This window comes from Peromyscus maniculatus, chromosome 18 (assembly GCF_049852395.1).
Source record: "Peromyscus maniculatus bairdii isolate BWxNUB_F1_BW_parent chromosome 18, HU_Pman_BW_mat_3.1, whole genome shotgun sequence".
NCBI classification, from domain to species: Eukaryota; Metazoa; Chordata; class Mammalia; order Rodentia; family Cricetidae; genus Peromyscus; species Peromyscus maniculatus.
Window position 1 is genome coordinate 54367034 of NC_134869.1, and position 16059 is coordinate 54383092.

At 36.9% G+C, this 16059-nt stretch overlaps 1 protein-coding gene across 1 annotated transcript; it reads right to left on the reverse strand.

Annotated features, from left to right (window-relative positions):
* Positions 1-1495: 1495 nt before the first annotated feature.
* LOC102918453 (olfactory receptor 9S13-like) lies at positions 1496-2440 on the reverse strand. The gene has a single exon (XM_006996598.2). It carries the CDS (start codon positions 2438-2440, stop codon positions 1496-1498), a length of 945 nt encoding a protein of 314 aa, XP_006996660.2.
* Between the last annotated feature and the right edge of the window lie 13619 nt (positions 2441-16059).

The following is a 16059-nucleotide window of genomic DNA, read 5'->3' on the forward strand; positions in this document are numbered from 1 at the left end:
GATAGGCACCTCCGCCTCAAGTCCATGTCTTAATGTGTATGGTAAAGCCCATGAAACAATTGCCAGAGTTTGATTACATTCCCATCCCTTACATGCTTTCACTAACTACAATAGACTCAGTAGTCCACACCCATTTAGTGCTATTCCTGTACTTATTAAGTATTTCCCATTCATCAGTGAGGCATAACACCATGTTCTTCATAGAGGATGATTGTGTGGGACTTCCCCTAAAACTATACTCCACTCTTGGATGGATCATTCTTTATTGCATGACATATCACCCACTACAAAGAGTATCCAATTGCCACAACAACAAAGAGGAACACCATTTTATAACATATGGGGAACTGTAGACATATATAGACTTCCCCAAAGAATACTTCACTCTCAGATAAATCAGTCTTAATCACAAGTCTTGTCATCCATCTCAAGAGCCAAAGAACTGGTCCTCCCAATTCATCCTTAGGTCTATTGGTTGGTCCCTCTTTGGGACGCCCCCCCCAATTGTGTTGTGTGACTTTTCCTGTAAAGACATAAATAATGTCTACTTAATGCAGTGATTCCACCAAAGTCTAGCTTTTCAGAACGATTTGAGGGTATTTATAGGATGATAGGTGCCACAAAGGTAGTTGAATCACCCCCCAAATGCACCCTACTCTTACTGACAACTCATAAAAGTTACTTCTATGCAGATTTCTGCTTAATAAGACTAAACAACAGTTGTTTGATGTTTTTTATCCTTGGAATACTGAATTTCCAAAGGCTATTAAGTTCCATGAACTTTCTGAGTCGTTTAAGTTTAATTTAGATTGCAGACTCCTATGAGCTTCTCTCCTTCCCACAGTAAGACATGTTTAAATTAATAGAAAATAGATAGACAATATTTTGTTTAATATAACACTTCATATTAAGAGGGAGACTGGGCCGGGCGGTGGTGGCGCACGCCTTTAATCCCAGCACTTGGGAGGCAGAGCCAGGCGGATCTCTGTGAGTTCGAGGCCAGCCTGGGCTACCAAGTGAGTTCCAGGAAAGGCGCAAAGCTACACAGAGAAACCCTGTCTCGAAAAAAAAAAAAAAGAGGGAGACTGGAAAAACAGAATTTAAAAGAATATTATTGCCACATATTTGTGAGAAGAAATGCTTCATATATACTTTTTTTAAATTCAAGGATGATAGTTCCTAAAATGTAGATGTGACTACTTGGGCCACAATAAGCTTTCATCCAAAATGTATGCTATGATCATGCTTTCATTTAGCCACTATCACAATACCTTAGAACTTATAACAAAAAAAGAGTGTAATAAACATGGTATAATTTTTAACAATCACATACAGATAAATAATCAAATGAAATTGTAAAGTGAGAAGTTATATACTTTCAGTACAAACAAAATAATGTTCTATGCATTTGTACTAGAACTATTATAATATTAAAAACTCTATAAATCTTACAAAATTGTATTCGTTATCATACAAAACTAAAGTTTCATTAATATTACTGAGAACATTTCCCACCTAATATATTTTTTACAGCATCTTTCACATCTTTGTTTCTTAGACTATATATTAAAGGGTTCAGCATGGGTATTATAAGTGTGTAGAATACAGATACAATTTTGCTTTTCTCTGGTGAGGAGATGGATCCAGGCTGGGCATATGTGAAGAACACAGTTCCATAGAATAAACTCACCACTGCTATATGAGAACCACAAGTGGAGAAGGTCTTACTCCTTCCATGGGTGGAGGGGATCTTCAGGACAGTGGAAAGGATGTACCCATAGGAGACCAGAATTATTGTTGTGGTGGAGATGGTGATGAGAGCAGAGAGAATGAACAGTACAATCTCATTCACAAAGGTGTCAACACATGAGATCTTAATCAGAGCTGGGACATCACAGAAAAAGTGGTCCAGCCTGTTTTCTCCACAGAAATGCAAGCTAAAAGTGAAACCTGTTTGTACTATGGAGTTGATGCATCCACAGATGTAGGAGCCAGTTACCAACCGAACACATACCTTTTGGGACATGTGCACAGGGTAATGGAGAGGGGAGCAAATGGCTGAGAATCGATCAAATGCCATGACAGCAAGAAGGAAGCATTCAGTTGTAACAAACAAAGCAAAGAAGAAAAATTGGGCTGCACAACCATTGTAGGAAATTTTCTTTTCACTTGTCAAGAAGTTGGCTAAGATTTTGGGAGCAATGACTGTGGAATAGCAGAGATCTAAATAAGACAAGTTTCTAAGGAAGAAATACATAGGTGTTTGGAGTCTGGAGTCCATCTTAATGACAATTATCATGCTTACATTCCCTACCACGGTGACCATGTAGATCATCAGGAACACTAAGAATAAGAACACTTGAAACTTGGGAGGGGCTCTAAATCCCAACAGGATGAACTCTGTTACCTCTGAGTAATTTCTCTTCTGCTCACTCTTCATAGCTAATATGAAGATCAAACTGGAAAATGGCAAAAAAAAATGTTTATTTCAAATTTATGATTTAGAAAATTAAAATATTAAGAATAGATTTAAGTGACTTAGGGTCACTAGAGTGAGAAACATGCTCATCTACTACTCAATAATCTATCACAGAATAGAAAAGAATGCTTATAAACAATAATTCCATCATATACTAGGAAGTTGACTTTTAAACTGTATAATCATATACATTAACTTTACATCATGTATACTTGTACCCAAAAAAAAAGTCTCATAATTGCTCTGTTGGTACTGGAATGACAGTATGAATTTTCAAATATTAACACATTTTAAACCTTTGAAACTATGTTAGAGACAGGTTGGTGTATATGTAATAGTAGACCCTCTTGAATACAAAGGTTAACAGCTATATAGTGGTTAATATTCAAACTAGAGAAGTGATAAAAATGACCTCTAGAATTTCCTTTAAATCCACAGTTTACATTAACAAGTTTCTGATTTTTAGCAGAATTTTCAAAACAAGGTTTAGAAATAAATGCTGAAAGAAGTCAGTGTGCAGATCAAAAATTGAGATATGAGAATTTTTCTTGTTATTTGTGTAAACACTATATATAAATTCAAGTATGGTTAAGAATACACCAAAACATGGATAGAAACAAACCTTCCATTAATCTGAAGTTTTTCCGCATCACTGACTGTAATTCCTCAATGTTCAGTTCCTGACTCAGACTCGCTGGCATTAGCAAACAATAGCAAAATTTTTAGATGATATCCTAATGTCATGTTCAATGAACTTACATTTTTCTTGTACTATTTCACTGATTCAAGTAGCAAATAGGCCTGGAATGAATCCAGAATGAATTTTCCCCATGAGGATGAAACCAAAGAGCTTGGCAGGCAGTGTCTCCAAAAATATTCCATGGAGATCAGAAGTCTCTATCGTCAGTAAGATACTTTGTGTCATGATGCAGAAAAAAGAAAAATATGAAAAGAAATAGAATGAAGTAAACAAGGAAATAAGGGAGAAATTATTAATTGGTGAACTCATCACACCTTTGGAAAATCAAAAGTGCTCTCTGGAGGACATAACCGACTTTCTATACAGAAGAAACTAATAAAACAGACACAATGTGACAAAAGACACATTTGGTTCCTTTCTCATAGTCTTGATTAACACAGAGAAGTTCAACAATATCTGAATAGATCATGGAATTTATATTTAGAGATCTGTTTCTTGTATGTTTGTTATGTGCATGTGTGTCTGCATGCATGTATGGTATATTTGTGGATACACCTGCTTATGCACATAGACATGGAAGCCAGAGGATGACTTATAGCATCTTTCTCAGTCACTTTATACCATGAGTTAGTTTGAGATGATTTATAATTGTGAATGTCACCATTGTAGCTAGACTAAATATCCATTGGACTTGGATTTTTCGACTTTTGTGCCTGCCCTGTCCTCCAGAGCTGAGGTTCCAGATGTATGACATCCCACACAGTTTTTTGTATAGATTCTGTGGGTCTGAACTCAAGTCTTCATGTTTGCACAACAACTTATTCCCAAACCATCTCTCCCGCCAAAGACTCATTTCTTATCTCTACTGTAAATACAACATGCTGATATTATTCAAGAAGCTATTAATATAAAAATAATTTGTCAGTTGAAACCGTGTATTTTTAAAACTGGATAATTAATTAACAAACTAGGCCACCGAAAGTATGTACATGGGCTGCCATCTTGACTTCAGGCACAGGAAGAAGTAGTTTTCAAAGACTCCAGAAACCTGGAAGGACAAAATTTAGACAATAATGGAAACTGACATATATAAATGAAAGAAAAATTGGCAGAGAAAATGGCTCAGTCAGTAAGTTTCCTTTCATAAGCAGCTGAACATAATGCATGTGCCTATAACTCTAGCACTGGGAGTGTTGTGAGGTGAAGACAGCTGGATCCCTGAAGTTTATTGACTAGACAATCTAGATAAATTAATGAGTTTCAGGTTCACCGAGAGATCCATCCAGTGTGATCCAGGACAGACATTCATTTTCAGCCTCTGGTCTTTACACATATATGTATACACTTGCATACATATGTAACACAAATTGCTAAACGGTCTTATTAATTAAAAAAAAAAACTAGAGAGAGATATTGGGGTGAAAGCTGAAAGACCAGAGAAACAGAACAAGCCACAGCAACTCTTCAGCTGATCCTGTTTCCACGAATCCTCAGAATGAAAGCCTCTGAGTCCTCACCCTTGAGGGTCTCTGTTGAACTACTGCTTAATTCCTGTCTCCTCACGCCTTATATACTGTTCTCCACCCAGCCATGTCACTTCCTGGGATTAAAGGCATATCTGATTTCCAAGCAAAGGCATGAGATCTCAAGTGCTAGGATTTAAGGAGTGCCCCAGCATGCCTGGCTGTTACCAGTGTGGCCTTAAACTCACAGAGATCCAGATGGATCTCTGCCTCCCCAGTGATAGGATTAAAGCTGTGCGCCACCACTGTCTGGCCTCTATGTCTAATCTAGTGGCTGGCTCTGTCCTCTGATCCCCAGATAAGTTAATTAGGGTACACAATCATTGGGGTACACAATATATCACCACATGCATATATGCAACCACCCACACTAACAAGTACATTCTCTCTCTCTCTCTCTCTCTCTCTCTCTCTCTCTCTCTCTCTCTCTCTCTCTCTCTCTCTCTCTCACACACACACACACACACACACACACACACACACACACACACACAGTTCAATCTGTCATCCTATTAAAAGGTATTGTTAAAGTGTCAAGGGAGTAAAGCCATTCAATAGTCCAACCCAGCTGAAAAGCTTGTGAACCCTAATGACCAGTCCATCAAGCTATGCTCAATGGTGCAATAATGGCATTTTTATTTGGGGAATAAGCAAGAGCTGTCTAATCGGACTTAAACCCTATAAAATGGCAGTGAATTTATGCCTGGAACTGTAAACCTAGCCAATTACTTGTGGCTTCAGAGTTTGTAGATTCTAGACTCTAGAAGGGAAGCTAATACTATCATTTTCCTAAACCAACGTGATTTCTATTTGAATTCTAAATAATTATGCTTAACAGCTGTTAATATTCCATTGTGATCAAATGAAATACAGAACATTATTTCAGTTTTCTTTTGTTTTTGGAGACGTGCCTTGTGTCCTGGTATGTGATCAATTTCAGAGAAAGAATCATAGAATACTGAGAAGAATCTGTATCTGTTTGGGTGGAAAGTTCCAGAGATGTCTGTTAGATCCATTTGATACACGGTATCAGTTTTTCAGTGTTTATTTAATTTTTGTCTGGCTGCACTGTCTATTGATAATAGTGCTGTACTTAAGTCACTCAATATTACTATTTTGTGTTTAATATGTTGTTTCATTCTGTTACAAGTTGTTATGAACTTTGATGTACCTGTGTTTGGTGATTCTATGTTACATTTATAGTATCCTCTTGGTGTATTGTTCCTTTGATGAATATGAAATGACCTTATTTAGCTCTTTTGACTAGTTTTGGTTGGATGTATATTATATGGTATAGTATAACAGTTATACTTAGTTATTTTTCAAAAAGATTAATTTCCTTGGAATTTATTTCTTAATCATTCTACCATATCTAAAACTATCTCTTATGGTAAGGTGTATTTCTTGATGATAGAAAATTGATGGATCCTGATTTTTGCTTGGTTTCATTTCTAATTGACTAGCTTGTATATTTAATTATGCTATTGAGACTATTAATCAGAATTATTATTGAAAATGTGTGTTAATTTCTAAAAATTTTTTAATTTGTGATGTTTTCTTTGCTTTCTTTTGATTAATAATTCTGGCAATTTTTTTTTGTTCCAATGACCCTTTGGTTATATGTATTCTTTTATACACTAAAGTACTTCTTTCAGTGTCTATGTGGAGTTCACTTACCATTCATTAATTACTTTGATTTGCTTTTATTTGAAAGTTTTTTATTTCTCCTTTATTTTTAATGGGTTGTTTTACTGGGCATAATAGTGTGGGTTGACAGTTGTCATCTTCCAGGAATTGGAATTAATCTTTTTAGTCCTTCTGTCTTTATATTTTTCTGTTGAGTATTCCCATGTTATTCTAATAGGCCTGCCCTGTAAGTGACTTGATCTTTTTCTGTTGCAACTTTCAGTGTACTTTATTCTACGTTTTTCATGTTTTAACTGTAAAATGCCATACAGAGTTACTTTTCTCATTCTGTCTATTTAGACTATTTTGACCTCTCATAGGCGTGAGAGGATCTCCTTACCTTGATTTTTCTAGGCAATGTACCCATAGGCTGTAGTGTTAAATAAACCCTTTCTACCTCCCCTCAAAAGAATAAAAAAGAAGATTTTCCATCTTAGTCAGTATTATATGGCTATGACGACACATCACGACCAATGCCAACTCTCACAAAAGAAAGCATTACTGGGGCCTGATTACACTTTCACAGGTTTAGTCCATTATCATCATGGCAACACACTGGTAGATATAGTACTGAAAAGTACCTGAGGGTCTTACATCTGCATCTGCAGGCAACAGGAAGAGAATGCCACTGGGACTAGCTTAGGCTTCAGTAACCTCAAATCCCACACCCAGTGGCACACTCCTATAACAAGTCTATACCTACTTCAACAAGGCTGTTCTTTCTAATCCCTCTCAAGTAGTGCCCACTCCCTACTTGGACCAAGTATTCAAATATTTGAGCCTATAGGGGCCATTTTTATTCAAACCATCACATTATCCTAGTAGTAATATGCAAACAACACTTAAATCAACATAAAAAAACACAATTTAAACCACAGTATTAACATGTAATTTTATATATGTAAAATTTTATATATGTTAACCTACACATATAAAACAATACATTATGGTGATGACTACAAATTACATATACTCTTTGCATTATAACCAATATTTTAACTTATTTTTGAGAGTTGCCTACATTTGTACAATGTATTTTGGTCATATCAATCCCCACCACCATCCTCTAACTTGTTCTTGTCCCCAACACACCATCTCCTCCCATCTTCATGCCTTCCTTCTACCTTTTTTTTTTCTTAAGACAGGGTCTTACTATGTACTTCTAACTGGACTGAAATCCTATGTACACCAGGTTGGCCTTGAACTCACAGAAGTCTGCCTGCCTCTGCCTCCTAGGTGCTAGAATTAAAAATGTGTGTGATGTCTAGAAAACATCTGTTTTGTTGGTTATTAATAACCTTGAGTCCTATTACTGCTGCCCATCTTCATATGGATGTTGCCATCAACTGGGACATGGGCAACCTATTAGCTGCCATGTTCCCAAAAAAGAGTGACTCTCTTTTCTTTGGTAGTCATCAGTTTTTAATAACTGGTCCACCAAAGCATCAGGTACCCAGTCCCTGGTCATGCAGGAATGTTGATTGCTTGATCTTGTGTAAATCTGGTACAGGTAACCATAGCGCCTACAAATTGACATATGTATTAGCCATGTCAACAAGTCAGAATTTTGTAGATTCCACCACATCTCTTTCATTCTTTCTTCTCTGTCTTCTGCAAGGTTTCCTGAACTAGGATGTGGGAGAAGGGCTTGCTATGGATGATTCATCCACAGATCGATGCTCATTTCCTTGTACATGGAGCTTTGACCAGTATGAGGCTGCATTAACTATTGCCAAAAGAAGTTTCTCTGACAAATAGAAGCAACAGAAATCTTTAGGAATAAACATGACTAAATTTAGAAAGCAGTTGGACCCCATGACCATTTAGCAAACCAACAGCAGTAACTTCCTCTTTAGGGCCTGTGATCTCCCTAGTCATGGGATTTTGACCAAATTTACAGTATAAGACATTAAATTCCTCATGTGGAGAAGACTTCATACCAAATCAGAAAATGATTGGTTACCTCCTATCAATTATGCCACTCTTGCACCAATGGGCACATCTTCCCCTGTAGGTCAGTGTTACATCATGTAAAGGTCAGCACTTAGAGACACTGTTGGTTTCTTTTCTCTCTCAGTGGGCTGAATAACAACTTTTAGAACTGTGTAAGCTAGCCAGAATGGAGAAAATGCCCTCTACAGTTGAAGTTGACTTCTCTATGTCTTATAGGCAAAGTGAGTAGTGTCTTCAGCAAAAGCATCTTACCATAAGTTATGATGAGCAAACAAGAGAAATTGCAGGAATATGTGCTGTTTGTGGTGCCTCTGGGGTCTGCTTGACCAATAACTCATGGGGAAGTGTACTGTGCCTGGCTGGAGTTTGTCATTTAATGACGTATGTCCTCTGCAGCAACATTGTCAATTCATGCAGGAAACTTATGTTAAAAACCCTTTGTTATATATTGTGTTTTTAATTAGTTTATAAGCTAGTATATTTCCATAAAGATTCTTCATGTATCCTCAATTTTTGCTAAACCACCCAATATATTTTCTTCTTCCCAATCTTCCTATCCCTTCATTAACTTTTATCAAATTGATAATCAAATAATAACAGGATTATGATATGCAATATAGTATATTGTGGGCAAATGTAGTAGTCTTTCCTTTTTCTTTTGAGTTTTCTAAATTATTTCTGTAATCTATCTTTTGTGATTCTAACTGCTTTAGATAACATGTGTGTGAAAACAATGAGGCTATGAATGGAGGCATTACATAAAATGGAGTAAATATATCCCCATATGTAAATACAAGTAATACTATATTCAAGTTTATATGTCTCACAGAGGTAAATGTGAGGATCATTTAACAAAAGCAATACAAAAATAGTAAGAGGATTAATATAATAGTTGTAGCAAAAGTTCCCAAATAGAATATTGCAAATATAATAAATGGGATATAATATTCCTATTTCAGAGAGAAAAAACTTCTGTGTTTTCCAAAAGTATAGGGCTTGGATTTAAATAAGCAAATCATTAAAATTATATAAAAAGTTAAAAATATAAAGGTTCATAAGTTATACCAATAAAATTTAAACAATAATCCAAGTATCATACCAATAACAATTTGAGAGAAAATCATGACAATGCACTGGTGACTGTAATAAGAAAGAGCATGTGAAAAAGTATGCAATTATATCTCATACAATAAATAATACAATAAAACAAAAAATTCAAAAAACAAAATGAGCATACACCCACAGAAATTACTTTATGAAATTCAGCATTTGTGAAATAACACAAAGTAGAAGTAGGAAATAAAGCTTGGAAGATTTAAATTTATTTCTTTTTACATTCAAAGTCTGGAAAAATACCTAGTATCAGGTGACCATGCTTAAGAACCATTTCTCCATAGTCTTGGCTTTCATTATTTTGATAAGCAGTAGTGCAAGTGACTATTGATTGTTGTAGACTTTCAGACAGAGCCTTCACTGAATCCCAGACTGCCTGAGACTTATGATCCTCCTGCTCTCATTTCCAAAGTGTTCAGATTACATGAAAATGCCACCACACCTCATGTGACTTAATTTCAGTTCTGATAATTTCCTCATTGTTGTGGAATATTAGTTTAACTAGGCAAAGAGGTGTTGTGTTTAGTTACACTGCAGAATATGACTTTAACTGTGTAAAGGTGTGTTAGTTTTGTTTGTGCTGCATTTGTTTAACAATGTAAGGATGTGTGATTAATTATGTAAAGATGAGTTGCTTCTGTTTTACCTTGCCTGTCCAAGGCACCTGATTGGTCTAATAAAAAGCCTAATGGCCAATAGTTAGGTGGCAAAGGGATAGGTGGGGTTGGCAGGCAGGGAGAATAGATAGAAGGGGAAATCTAGGCTTGGGGGAGAGAAGGAAGAGAGAATAAGGGAGAAACAGAGGGACATGCCCAGGGCCAGAAGCCATGCAGCTGTCAGCCAGACAGAAGAAACAATGAAAGTAAGATATGCAGAAGGAAGAAAGGTTAAAAAGCCCTGAGTCAAAAGGTAGATAAGGAGAAACAGGTCACTTTAAATTAAAAGAACTAACCAGAAACAAGCCTAAGCTAGGCCGAGCATTCAAAACTAATAGTAAGTCTCTGTATCATGGTTTGTTAGCTGGTTGGTGGCCCAAAAGAAAGCCTGGTACACTTTCTCATTCCTGAAAACAGTCTAATTAAACATCTAATGGTTTGATCTCGGATGCCCCAATCACCAGTATAAGATTGCAATTACTCTGATAGGATCCCATGTTGGGCATTGGGTAAGTGGCAGATATCAAGAAATTTGTGCCCATAGAATGTTTTATGGCCAAGTATAAGCAACAGATGGAATGAAATTCCACAGATGGAATGAAAACTGGTTCAGACTTGACTGAAATCTTTCATATTTTCGTTCTGTCTGTCCTGTGTGTGGTGTTGAAATAGTGAAAATCTGGGATCATTTGAACAGCAAAGGCTTCCTCTTTTGCCTCAGGTGAGCTTAACCCAGGAAGTGTGTGGTGACACAGATTCCCATTGAGTCAGTGGCTCAATGGAAATTATTCATCAAGTGAATCTGAAGAATGAAAATCACCAGCCACAGAAAGGCAAGTTGCAGAAATATGTTTTATTATAGGATTACTGTAGTAGCTGCAAAGAAAGAGGGTAGAGCTTCAGGACGGCAGAAATGGGACCCAGGTTATGGAGTTAATAAGGGTTTACTGAATAGAGGCACTTGGGCTTTTAGTGGGTGACCAAGTATGTTGAACAAAACTTTCATGATTCCTAAGCTGATTTTTTCAGAGTATTTTATCATAACCACCACAAAAGAAATTAAGGCACAGACCTAGTTTAGACTCTGTGTGTGAATATTTTTAAAATCAATTCTATTTTCAATAAAGAATTTTAACTGTTCATTATCTCTAACAATAATTTTATAGAACAGATCTCTCTCATACATCCTGGAAAAAGGATATTTTTCTGCCTCAGTTTCCAAAATTAATATTTGAAAGCACCATACATAAACCATTTTAACAGAAAATTCAAAATTAACATTTTAATTAGTTAACATTTTAGTTAGGTGCAATGAGATAAAACATGAATAATCAATTTTTCTTTTTCTTGCACTCAGATTTTATACTACAGATTAAATGACTGCATTTTAGTGAAATTTTTTCCAAGAAAAAGAAAGAACAAAAATGCAAGAGCTCCTGTATATTAATATAGCATAAAAATTATCCTTAGCCGGGCGTTGGTGGCGCACGCCTTTAATCCCAGCACTCGGGAGGCAGAGGCAGGCGGATCTCTGTGAGTTCGAGGCCAGCCTGGGCTACCAAGTGAGCTCCAGGAAAGGCGCAAAGCTACACAGAGAAACCCTGTCTCGAAAAACCAAAAAAAAAAAAAAAAAAATTATCCTACAGAAATCATACACACACACACACACATACAAACACACACACACACACACACACATACACACACACACACACACACACACACACACACACACACACACACACACACACACACACAGAGTCCAAATTAGGTCTGTGTCTTAATTTCTTTTCTGGTACTTATGATAAAATATCTGAAAAAAATCAGCTTAGGAGAGAAAAGGTTTATTTGAGCCCATATTTCCAGGTTACAGTCCATCATTTTTGGTAAAACACCATGACAACAACTTGAAGGAGCTGGTTATATTTCTATCATAGTCAAAAATCAGAGAGCAATGAATCCTCATCCTAGGACCTCTCTCTGCTTTCCAGTCCAGGACCGAGGCCATGAAATGGTGTCACCCCTTATAGCATGGGTCCACCCATTTAAATTAACCCAGTTAAGAGAATCACACAAAGGCATGTCCACAGGCCAATGGAATATGTACAAGGAGGGCATAGAGACTCTCTTACCTGCAGACACTACCAAGTTGACAATTGAAAAATAAACATGAAAGGATGACAGGAATAACTGTAATGTATGATAAGTTTAAAAAAACATTACACTGTTTTATAACCAAAATTGGTTAAAATGTTAAATGAAAATAGAAGCAGAACATTTATAACAATAATGACAGGAAGATCAAATATGTTATGTCCCAGGGCTGGCTACATATCGATAACAGAATTCAACAATGATTGTCTCTAGTCTGTGTGATTACATTTTTAACTGTTCTACATGCACTGGGCTATGTATTGGCTAGTACATTTTTAGAACCATTCAGGTGTTTGGGTTAAACAAGTTTCTTCAGCATCTAGTGCTACAATTTCCTCCTTTAGAAAAAATGATAGCCAAGACTGTACGGTACACATGTGGTGTTTATATAGGAGCATTTATTGTTTGTTAACCATCCTCTCCTGGGAAGATATGAACAAATGTCTGTTCATGCCAGATATGGTACTGGGGAGAGACCAATGAAAAGTTTCCCCCTGAGTCTGGCTTGGGTGACCAGTGTGTCCACTGGCATTAATTACAGCATGATGGGTGACTCAAAGGCATTACTAAAAAGTCACCTATCATAGTGATAAGTCATGAAACCTTTATGTCTGAACCTCCTTGCCAGTAACCCCCAACAGAGACTCTCTCCTTGCCAGCAAACCTCACTAGTTTTATAACCTCAGGGAGGGGCCTTTTGAATTTTGTCATTTTCTGCACTTGATGAACATAATAAATTCTCTGAAATTTTAGAGCACTGGAAGTTTTGTTTAGCTTCCTTTTATGAGCCTCCTTCCTCGCTCCATGAGGAAATGTTTCAATTCAAAGGAAATGTCCACTTCTCCCTCTAGCTCCTACATTCTTTTCTGAAAACTCCTCAGGCATGATGGTCCCTGAACCAGGGGATGTAATAAAGAAATTGAGGTTAGTTTATTCCATTAATGCTTGAACATTAGGCCACTGTCACAGAGTCACTTATTTCCTAGAACTTATACAGTTAGGAGTCTTTGCTGTAACCACCTTGCACTGACTAAGTACTTTATCAAGGCTAAAAATAACAGGCATCTATATGCACAAAGGCAAATGTTTACATGGTAGTTTGACAAGCACACCATACCTATTTAAAAAAAACAGTAGCTGTGTTCTTGTCACTGTGGCATTCACAGATTTTTGTCCTGTCTTACAGTATCATCTGTGAAGAAGGCTTTGAGTCTAATCATAAAGCAGTTTGCTGATTCCATAATAATTTGCCAATAATGTACCACTGATCTCTCTTGCCTGACATGTTGGCAGTGTAGTATGCAGGGTTCATACCTGATCAGGACTGTGAGTGATAATTAATCCACAACAATGAACAAAGTACATTTTGGAACTAAGGAAGTCAGCTAGCAGATACCACCCACATCCATCAGTTTGATTTCTGCATGCCTTGCAGCCAAAGCTTGTAGTATCCTCAACAATATTGACTTACTCTATTGTTCTGGCATGGAGTCAACAGCAGTGACAATAGCCTTAAGGTTTGGGAGGTCTCCCTAATCACAATTCATAGGGAGGTAGCTCACCATAGCACTGAGGTTTTCATCTTACAATGTTATGGCTCCTTGGAGTGCTCTTTTCCCCCCACATACGTATGGTGCCTCTGTCAAAACTCTTCAATTATTTTATGTCCTTCCAGGAGCTTCCAAATTCATATGACATTCAAAGGATAACATATAATGAAAATAAAATTTAAAAGAGAATAAACAGTATCCTTAAAAAATTCTTCATCTTCCCTTGCAACATCTGATTGGTTTGGATATTCAGTAGGTAATAAAATAATAAGATAAAATATTAGCATGATTCGGTACATCATGAAAGATGACTTGAGTGAAACATTACTCAAAAGATGAATGTTGGGGTCATCTGCATCCATGGGGTATACTACCACATCAGGCACTCCCTAATCCACAGTCGTTTTCTGTGACCACTATACTGTCCTCATCCTGGGATCTGACTATTGCTGTAGGATCACTGCACATCTCTTTATTCCTAGTGGTCTTTGCTGGGCCAGCTTGCAATACTCAGGAAACCTAAAATTCAGAGAGGAGCAGGTCTACAGTCTCACCTCTCCATTGGCCACACACAGCTGCTGAAGGTGCTCCAGGTTAGGTGAACATTTTCAGCCACCAATATGTTTTTGTTTTTGTTTTTACCTTGGGAGATATGTACAGTGTACTCTTTGGGGAGGGATAATTGTCTAATCTTTGTAGGCTGTACTATTATGCTCTTTGTTTCTTATGTGAACAGTTGCTGGGCTTTATTCATAAATTCAATGACTTTGCTCTCTGCCTGTATTTTCCCTAGGAGATCTTGCTAAATGAGAATCTTTCCATATTTACCTTCAAGAGGTCTAGATGAGCACTGTTGTTATCTGTTTTGCCCCATGATCTTTAGAAACTCTTCTACTTCATAAAGATCATGCCCACCTATTGAGTTCAGCAAATCTACTAACACTCAATACCAGTCCCAAGGTCTCTTCTATATCAACTACTTTATTAAAACTCCTCTGTGAACTGAGCATCAAACGCTATAGCATACTTATTAAGGTACCTCAGTATACTTGTTCTTCTTCTATTGTCCTCCAATTTCTTATATTCATGACCTCATAGAGAAATAACTAAATGCTCATTGACTCCTATAGACAGTCTGTCAGGGAATGAGTTCCCTTTCTCTGCTTCAGGTTATGGAACCTGTCTCAAGGAAGGAAGGGTAGACATATTACTCTGTTACTCTGCTTCTAACACTCAGAGTCCCTTTCAGTCCTGTGTCCCCCAACCTCAGAATACAGACTTTAGAAGGCCCTTTTATTCTTGGCTTATTTCTTCCATATTTAAAGCAGTTCAGATACTCCATGATTATCACGTTTTCTATCATTATTAGACCTAAACGGTATGCTCTATCACATCAGCTTTTTCTCCTCACTCTCCAGTACTTCCCATGAGTTTCAAGTCTTTAGACCTCAGGAAGGAATGTTTAACACATTTCTAATTTATACAATCTTGCCCTTGCATTATGATAGCTATAATAAATGACAAACAAATACTCCCTTTTCATCTTTCTTTCTTATTACATTCTCTTACAAATTTCAGGCTAATTCATCCTCATCCATTTTTCCTACTGTAATTCCTCTCTTACATAGCTAAGTTTTTCATGATAGGCACCTCCGCCTCAAGTCCATGTCTTAATGTGTATGGTAAAGCCCATGAAACAATTGCCAGAGTTTGATTACATTCCCATTCCTTACATGCTTTCACTAACTACAATAGACTCAGTAGTCCACACCCATTCGGTACTATTCCTGTACTTATTAAGTGTTTCCCATTCATCAGTGAGGCATGCCACCATGTTCTTCTTAGAGGATGATTGGATGGGACTTCCACTAAAACTATACTCCACTCTTGGATGGATCATTCTTTGCTGCATGACATATCACCCATCACAAAGAATATCCAATTGCCACAACAACAAAGAGGAACACCATTTTATAACATATGGGGAACCATAGATGTATCCAGACTGCCCCAATGAACACTTTCTCCTCAGATAAATCAGTCTTAATCATAAGTCTTGTCATCTATCTCAAGAGCCAAAGAACTGGTCCTCATAATACATGCTTGGGTCTATTGGTTGGCTCCTCTTTGGGTACCAATTTGTTGTGTGACTTTAGCATGAAGACACAAATAAATATCTACTTATCCCAGTTTTTCCACCAACATCTAGCTTGTTAGATCAATAAATTTTTTGGAGGGTACTTAT

What these genes read in the sequence shown, in the direction of transcription:
- LOC102918453 (XM_006996598.2), bottom strand. Translation starts at nt 2,440, where the DNA reads ATGAAGAGTGAGCAGAAGAGAAATTACTCAGAGGTAACAGAGTTCATC.